This window comes from Leptopilina heterotoma, unplaced genomic scaffold (assembly GCF_015476425.1).
Source record: "Leptopilina heterotoma isolate Lh14 unplaced genomic scaffold, ASM1547642v1 Lhet_26, whole genome shotgun sequence".
NCBI lineage: Eukaryota > Metazoa > Arthropoda > Insecta > Hymenoptera > Figitidae > Leptopilina > Leptopilina heterotoma.
Window position 1 is genome coordinate 3,246,109 of NW_025110969.1, and position 9,457 is coordinate 3,255,565.

Here is a 9,457-nt window from a genome sequence, read left to right on the forward strand (position 1 = left end):
TTTTTTAACAATAATTTTATATTATTTATGATCAATAATACTGTTATAGCTTTAAATATATAGATTTCTTCTCTTAAATTAATAATATATGTAATTCTTTATCACAGCGAACAATTAGAATTATATTAATAATTGTTTTTAAATATGATGTTATAGTTTGAATTAAAATCATAATAATACTGGCAATGATTTAACTTTAAAGCTATAATCTCCTCTCTTAAATTAATAACGCATGTTGTCTTCAATTGTATAATCACAATCTTCGATAAATGGGTTTTGCAACCAATTTTCAAATGAGGTAACAACTGGAATAAGTAATTCTTTGTTTGTTTGTGACGACTCGGTTTCATTATTTATGAATTGTTCATCGATATCTTCGATGTCAATCCATTCTGCTTCTTCGCCCGAAATATGTGTTACATAACAAAGTGCTTCACGAGCACGTCGAGCAACTACACGTAGTGGTCGTATTCTAGAAGTTTCAAGTACTCCGTAAGGGTGCAAAGATTTTTTGTGTTTTTGAGCACTTTTCTTTGTAGCTGTGTAAAATCCACAATATTTACACGTTCTATTGAGAAGATCAGATTGCACAGAAGGACAATACATATCGTACGGCATAATCAGAAATCCATCGTGATTTGGCTTTAGATCTAGCGAATGTCGTTGTAAAAGACTAGCAAATGTTGTTAATATTCCCTCATTAGGTGATGGAATCCGAAGTCCTGATTGATCTCGAAGTACAGGAATCGGCGGCAGAAGTCGTCCAAAGATTAATACTTTCTTCAAGTCGCTTCGAAGAGGTTGGCAACAGCTAACATTATCACATTTAATAATCTGCAAAAAGTCAATATTCTGCGTAAAAAATGATCTATTTTTTAATGTATGCATCTATATATATTTATACATTACATACATGCAGGTAATATTTACCTGTAGAAAGTATTGACTTTCAAAAACATGTTTACAATACCATGTTGGACTTGGAACTTCAGGTGATTCTAAATTTTCATTTAATGATGGAGAAATATATTCAGCAAACACTTCAAATCCATCTATTTTTGTGTTACTCCATATATCGCTCAAGATATTCCCAGCATGTTCAAAATTTTCTAGCTCGAGCTGAGAATCGATGGTTTCACCATTATCTCCCAAATGCTTTCCGAACTTGTCATGAGGCAAAATCACACCTGTTAGTTCTCTGCTTAAGGGCGCCATTCGCCGCTCAACTCTGTTGAAAGCGCTCCGGTTTGGCGCATTTGTGAAAATAAAAATACCATCCAAATCAAATTCCTTAAAATGATTGATTGCATGTGCTATCACTTTTTCATATCTACAAATATTTTGTAACAATTTAATAATTTAGAATTTAGAATAATAATAATAAATATAATAATTGTTAATACATAAACGTACCTTGGATTTTCATCCGGCCCACCATCTACTGATAATATTAGTACCGGTTTAATAGATCCATTACTATTCCGCATTATCGTATTGAAACTTTCGAGTTCTAATAATCTTTTCAGATCAAACGCATGGGTAGAGGCAGTTGATGAGTTGTGCTTTGCACTCCTTATTGCTATGTAAGTTGGTCCCGAGTAAGAGACGTTAGTTTTTTTTCCTATTGGCCCATCTTTAATGACAATCCCGGCGTAGACTGAAGGAATAAGTTTATGTCCACCTGCGACTACCCAATCGTGATCTGGGAGTTGTACTCTATATTCGAGGTGCATAATTATGGGAGCTTGCAATTTTGCTGCAGTTTTCCCCAGAGGTACACGAGCCTTGTCGTCTTGGGATAGAAAAGCAACCTAAATTTATTTTAAATTATTTTTATTATTTTATAAAAATTAAAAGACTTTAAATTAATTCAAAGTTATTTATTTAAATTAAATCTTAAATTAAGTTTAAAAATCTTACCTCTTCAGGACTGAGCGTTGAAGCTAATGTTTCAATACAATTTATTGTGGCCTTGCAAAAATGTTGATCTACATGGCTTTTATGTAGATCAGTTTGTGGACGGGAAAGCTTAACCGGCACAGTTTGAATATGCTTTTTTCCTTCATTCGTAGCTGAATTTCTCGGCAATAAACGCAAATAAGTTGCACTTCTAGATATTGTTATTCCCTTTTCAAGAAGATGAGCCTGCAATTGACTAAGTGTTTTGCACGTTCTTATTGTTTCTGATCGACGACGAGAATCCGCAGAGCCACCATGTAACGCAATTTGCGTTATTGCATTTAAAAGTTCAGGTTGCTCTGTTTCTAGTCTGGGTCGTCCAGGTTCATCTCGAATTCCTAATAATTTTGCAATATTTTTATCATTCTTCTGAAGTTTATCAAGATTTTTTTTCGTGTTTGTCTGAATTCTTTTTGTCTATCAGCGTTTCGTTTTAATTTATCCAATGTTTTATTTTCACATTCCAAAGTTTCACGTAACCTTTTTATTCTTTGATCTGTTAAATTATCTCCAAGACCTGCATCTCGTCTAGTTACGGCAGAATTAAGTTCTGATTCTAGTACATGGATTTTTGAAATTTGAGCAGTTTGAGCTGGAGTGTCACGCTTGGGAGTAAGTGCAATAACTGCATGTTCTAAATCTTCTTCATCATTTGTAATGTCCAATACATCTATTTTTCTTTTTTTACCTTTTTTAAATAAATTTGAAAATAAAATTTAAATAGATTTTAATCATTTTTGGTAATTAGTGTTAATAGAATTATTAAATAGTATTTTAACATAAAGAATTTTTGCAAACTGTCAGAAATATTATATTTTCAACTAAGTTTCAAAATCTATTTATTTATAATGTTCAACAATAATTTAAAAGCTTAATTTTTAATTATTTTTAATATTTAACGTTTAAAAAATTATATTACAAAAAGGTTCCTAAAGTTGGAATTATTAACTATTTTTTTATTTTTAATGATAAAATTTTAACTATTTTCACTTCTTTTACTTTTTAGGAAGTAAAAAATTATTTAAGAGAATTTTTTAACCTTAAATCTTGGGAAAAATCGATGGTAACTTTAGGAATCTTTACAAGAAAATAATATTACAAGGCAATTTAAATTGGATACCAAAGCAATAAACAAAGAAATCGTTATTCTTACTTGTCGACAAGTGTGATGCTTCGCTAATTTCTTCATCGTATAATTTACCGTTTTCACGTGAAATAGATTTTAAATGATCTGAAGATTCTGTTAAAATTGGTGACAAGCTTGATACGGTAAGGGACTCTACATTCGATGCCGATGAACTTGGTTGACTTTGATTTGCTAACGCTGAAAATTTAGATGTTTGCTACAACAAATATTCGAATAATAGTTAAATGCATATAAATAGTCAACGATTAATAATTCAGCTTGCATATTATATTTTAAAACAAAAATAATTTATTCTATTTAAACTATTAAAAGTTTCAAATCATTGACCGACACATTTTTATTGACAGTTTATAGGTTATGTTCGTAATGTATAAAAAAAACTTACCGTAGTAAAAAACTTTAAGATATTATTACATTTGTTCTTCTGTGACAAATTTAAATAATCTGATATTAATTCTTCGGCTTTTTTGACCAAATCGTCTTGTAACTTATATTTGTCTTTTAGGTCTTTCCAAATAATAACGACTTCTTCCTGTGCTTTACCAGCAGACTTGGTTGAATGCGATTTCTTATAAGCATCAAATAATCGCTGATAGATATTACCAATATCAGGTTTCATTTTGTAATTAAAGAAAAAATATGACACTAGTTTTTTAAATCATCACTAATCACTAACAAAACTAAAGAAGTACAAAATCATGACAGATGCGAACAGATGATTTTAAAACAGCTAAAATAGTATCGATATAATCGATTCCCAAGAATCGATTCGCGAAATGATTCGATTTTTACTTATATTGAAGTGGCGGCAAGGGACAGCTTTTCAAAAATTTATCGATTATAAAGAGATTAAATACCTTATAAATATTACGTAACAATGATGATTGACCCCCCCCCCTCCCATGTAACATATGATAACATTTTCTCGAACCCCCCCTCCCCCCTAAACGTGTTACGTAATTTATGGACGGCCCCTTACTATGATTTATTATTTTATATTTTAGTTCTTTGTTTTATATTCTTAATATTTTAGGCTACGATACTATTTTGTTATTTTACATTTATTTTATTCTTATTTCATTTTACTTTGTTAATTTTGTTATAAACCTTTTATTCTTTATTTTGTTAGAATATATTTATCTTACGAAGGTTTAATTAATGTCTCATTATTGACTACACCTCTCCTCGAAATTACAGCAAATTGATACATAGATGGCGCTTCACGCCAATCTCTATGGATAATTATTTATTTAATTAAGATTTAAGGGAACCCGGACTTCATCCGGCGAGCGAATTCCCAGCAAATAAAAACCCTATCATTACAATCTGTATGATCCAATCACAGTTTTTAAAGCTTTTTTGAATTTGAAATGTTTCCCGCCTACCCGCCATGCGTTCTCTATGGCGTCTACGCACTTCCGTAACCTCATTGTATTTTACTGTGCGATCCACAGCAGTTGTAAAATTTTCTTTTTGACAAAATTCTTATTTAAAATTTGTGCTTTTAAATCAAATAATGTCCATTAGAAGTTCAGATACAGGTGAGACATCGTCTCACAAAAGGAAAAGTGAAAATATTGCAGATTCGCCGAGAGAAAAGAAAATAAAAACAAGTGAGGTTAGGTCAAAACGTGGTCGTTGTTCTAGTAGTGAATCGAGTGAATATTCTTATTCTTCGTATCAAAAACATAATAATAAAAAGTTTTGTGAAATGAATCGGTATGAGCGCAATGATCGCTCTCGACGCTCACGTTCTCGAGAAAGATCTTATGAGCACAAAGACGGCTCTCGACGTTCACATTCTCGTGAAAGATCTCATGAGCGCAAAGATCGCTCTCGACGTTCACATTCTCGTGAAAGATCTCATGAGCGCAAAGATCGCTCTCGACGTTCACATTCTCGTGAAAGATCTCATGAGCGCAAAGATCGCTCTCGACGCTCTCGTTCTCGTGAAAAGTCTCATGAGCGCAAAGATCGCTCTCATAACTCACATTCTCGTGAAAAGTCTCATGAGCGCAAAGATCGCTCTCTTACATGCTCGTGAGAAGTCCCAGGAGCGTAAAGTTCGCTATCGTCGTTCACGTTCTCGTGAACAGCGTCATAAGCGCAAAGATCGCTCTAGACGTTCAAGATCACCAAAAAGAACGGATGATCATAACAGACGGGACACATTTATTTCAGAGACAGAGCACAACTCTTTCAGTGATACATCTCGGTATCATGTTACAGACAGAGAATATGAATCATCTGATACAGAGAAAAATATTTCTTTTAAGTCCATCGACAATATGAAAGATTTTATGGAAGGCGATGTACAGTTAAGTGAAAAAACACTCCACATTTTAGGAGATAATTCGAAAGGCGGTAATCCTGATCATGCTAAAGTGCATAACGTTCTGCTGACAAAATGGACGGATATTCTACAAAATGGTTTAATAAAAGAAACCTTAGATGAAGTATTAAAAAAGCTTCCTTTCCCGAAGGAATTCGAAGCCATTGCTGCTCCGTTGGTAGACCCTGAATTTAAATACTCACTCGGTGAATCAGGTCTTAAAAAAGATAATTTCCAAATTATCTCTCAAAATAAAATAGGTGCAGCAATGTATGCTATTGCTCTCGCCTTGACCATTATTTTTAATGACGGTTGCAAAGTTGACCTAAAAATTACTCAGTATTTAAGCGATGCAGGTCGAATTCTTGGTGACGTGCATTATAATGTGTCAATAATGAGAAGAGCATTTATTTTACCAAAAGTTAATCAAACTGTCAAAGAAATTAGTGATGGCTTGCCAATTAGTAAATTCCTGTTCGGAGAAGAGTTGATTTCAAGAATGAAGGCAGCTAAAGCGGTCGAGAAATCCAGTAAAGATCTAATGAGACCATCAACATCTGGTGTCAAATTTAAAAGATCTAACCAAAGAAGTCAGCCAAAGAAGACACATACTCCAAACTACAAAAGGACTCCGACAAACTGGAGAGGCTCGAACAGAGGTGGCTACAAGAGCCGGAACAGGGGCAACCTGGACGGGCCGAAGAAAACGAACCGCCCATATCGTCGTCAGTATTAGAGGTAAGCAAAACATCAGGGCGTATAAGGTATTTTGAAAATTCATGGGTAAAATTAACTCAAGATTCAATTATCCTCCAATATGTTACAGGTTATAAAATACCTTTTTCAAGAGATGTATTCCAAAAATTCAAGCCGAGTATTCCTTCAATGACCGAGTTAGAAATTCGAGAATATTCTCTAGCTATAGATAAGCTCGTTAAAAAAGGAAGTATTAGAAAATGTCAACCGTGTAAGAAACAATTTTTATCGTCTTATTTCTTAGTTGACAAACCTAACGGTGAAAAAAGGTTTATTTTAAATTTAAAAAAGTTGAATGAGTTTATAGAACCACCGCATTTCAAATTGGAGGATCATAAAACAGTCATTCGAATATTAACTCCAAACTGTTTTATGGCGTCGTTAGATCTAAAAGACGCATTCATGTTAATACCAGTCGCGGAAGAATTTAAAAAATATTTGCGTTTTGAGTTTTGGGAACCCTCTATGAATTCAATTGTCTCCCTTTTGGACTTTGTACAGATCCTTTCGTGTTTACCAAGTTGTTAAAACCTGTAGCCCAAGTATTGAGAAGTGAAGGTTTAAAATCAGTAATTTACTTAGACGATGTTCTTTTAATAGGAAAAACTAAAGAAATTTGCCATGCAAACATAATACGAACAAAGGAATTACTTGTCTCATTAGGTTTTATCGTAAACGTCGAAAAATCATCACTAAACCCATCTCAAAAATGTAAATTTCTTGGTTTTATGTATGATAGTCGTGAATTTAACGTCAAATTGCCACAAGAAAAAAGAGAAAAGATTTTAAAATTAACAAATAAATTTTATATTAAAGAAGCTTGCAAAATTCGAGATTTCGCCCAATGTATCGGTGTACTCGTTTCAGCTTGCCCGGCAGTCAATTATGGTTGGCTATATACAAAAAATATGGAAAGACAAAAATTTTTAGCATTAAAGAAAAGTGATAATAATTTCGATGTCGGAATGAAGTTATCACAGGAAGTAAAATTAGAACTAGATTGGTGGAAAAGAAATGTCATCATATCAAAAAATCCTATTCGAGATTCAAGTTTTCATTCCGAGATATTTTCAGATGCTTCCTTAACAGGCTGGGGCGCGTATTGTCAGGGTGAAAAGACTCATGGCTGGTGGAATTTAGACGAGCGAAACGAAAATATAAATATGTTAGAACTGCGAGCAGCGTTTAATGCTTTAAAGTGTTTCGCTTCAAATTATCAGTCTTGCCAAGTTCTTTTACGAATTGACAACACAACAGCGATTTCTTATATCAATCGCATGAGCGGTTTACAGTTCCCAAATTTGTCTGAAATCGCCAAAGAAATCTGGCAATGGTGCGAAAAGAAAAATTTGTGGATATTCGCATCCTATATTAAGTCTAAAGACAATTTCATTGCAGATAAAGAGTCGCGCATTCTACCACCTGAGACTGAATGGGAGTTGAACAATAAATATTTTCAATTAATTGTTGAAAAATACGGAAGTTTTGACATTGACCTTTTCGCGACCAGCGTTAATAATAAATGCGATAAATTCGTTACTTGGTTCAAAGATCCAAATTCCATAGCTATTGACGCCTTTACAATTTCGTGGACAAAACATTACTTTTATGCGTTTCCTCCCTTTTCTATTATTCTAAATATATATATAAATATATATAAATATATATATATATATATGTATTAAACAAATTCATAAACGATAAAGCGGAGGGAATACTCATTATCCCCTTATGGCCTACTCAGGCCTGGTACCCTTTATTTTTAGAACTCTTGATAGAGGAACCATATTACCTTTCTCCTAAAAAAGACTTACTTATTTCTCCTTTCAGGAAGATCCATCCCCTAGCAGAGAGCCTTACCCTGGTGGCAGGGAGGTTATCGGGAAAGCATTTCGAAGAAGAGGGGTTCCGGAGAGCGCGATTCCATTAATGGTAAAATCGTTGTCAGTTGGGACACTAAAACAGTACGACAAACCACTTTGACTATGGTGGGACTTTTGTTTAAGAAAGAAGATTCAAATATTCGATGCCAAAGCTACGGAAATTATAATGTTTTTAACTGAAATTTTAGACAACATTAACACTTATGGCACCTTAAACTCGTTCCGATCAGCAATTTCTTTAATAACAATGTCAGAAGTTGGCTCCGATCCGTTAATGAAGAGATTTTTTAAAGGTATTTCGATCGAAAAGCCGCAAGCACCTCGCTAAGACATCACATGGGACCCTCAAATAGTTGTCACCTATATAAAAACATTAGATGAAAATTCAAAATTATCTTTGAAACTTTTGTCCTACAAGCTCGTAGTCTTATTAGCATTAACTACTTCACAAAGGGTGCAGACTCTGTCAAAAATTTCAATACAGAATATTATAATTTCAGACGAAATAATCCAGATCAAAATTCCAGGTAGAATAAAAACCTCAGGAGTCAATAAATCGCAGCCGTGCTTAAAACTTCCATTTTTTCAAGAGGAACCAGAAGTGTGTGTCGCTTCGACATTATCAGAATATATTAAACGGACTGAACCAATTAGAGGAGATGTTGAGGAACTTTTCATTACTTTTAAAAAACCCAATAAAGCAGCTTCGAGTCCAACACTCTCACGATGGATCAAGTGCATATTAACAGAAAGTAGAATTGGTACCTCTTTCTTTAAAGCCCATAGCACACGACATGCATCTAGTTCGGCAGCTAAACGACAAGGAGTTAGTGTGGACATTATCTTTCAGACAGCAGATTGGACAAAAAAGTCACTTGCTTTTACAAAGTTCTACGATAGGCCACTTCTTAATGAAGACACCTTCGCAAAGGCCGTAATTTTAAATAATAATATAACTCATAAATCAGATTAATAATCATTATATAGTTTGTAATACAAAATTGAAAATTGTAAGAAAATTAGTCAAGTCGTAATTATATGAGTCGTCTCGTTCGAATAGATCATTCCCTCCCTACCCAGTAAAATTATTTAAATAAATTTGTACCCTATTTCGCTATTTGGGAGCTTTAAAATAATGAGGTTCCGGAAGTGCGTAGACGCCATAGAGGACGCATGGCGGGTAGGCGGGAAATATATCAAATTCAAAAAAGCTTTAAAAACTGTGATTGGATCATACAGATAGAGTATGGGGCGCATGATTATTCCTCAAATTTCAATTTCCTAATGTTCAAAACATCGAAATTCTTATCATTGAAACATCATTTCGCATAATTTTCAGTTTTCGAAATTTCATTCAACATAATTTTTAATTTATCGATT

General features: G+C 33.5%; 2 protein-coding genes across 2 annotated transcripts; one reads left to right on the plus strand and one right to left on the minus strand.

Annotated features, from left to right (window-relative positions):
• Positions 1-217: 217 nt before the first annotated feature.
• Positions 218-2,628, minus strand: LOC122503338. The gene is made up of 4 exons (XM_043613840.1): positions 1,921-2,628; positions 1,414-1,811; positions 931-1,330; positions 218-834 (listed from the first exon to the last, which is right to left on the minus strand). Exons 2-4 carry the CDS (start codon positions 1,731-1,733, stop codon positions 223-225), a joined length of 1,332 nt encoding a protein of 443 aa, XP_043469775.1. The 5' UTR covers positions 1,734-1,811; positions 1,921-2,628; the 3' UTR covers positions 218-222.
• A 2,067-nt stretch (positions 2,629-4,695) lies between these two features.
• On the plus strand, positions 4,696-7,508 carry LOC122503337. Its single transcript, XM_043613839.1, has one exon. The coding sequence runs from the start codon at positions 4,828-4,830 to the stop codon at positions 6,172-6,174; it is 1,347 nt and encodes a 448-aa protein (XP_043469774.1). The 5' UTR covers positions 4,696-4,827; the 3' UTR covers positions 6,175-7,508.
• The last annotated feature ends 1,949 nt before the right edge of the window (positions 7,509-9,457 follow it).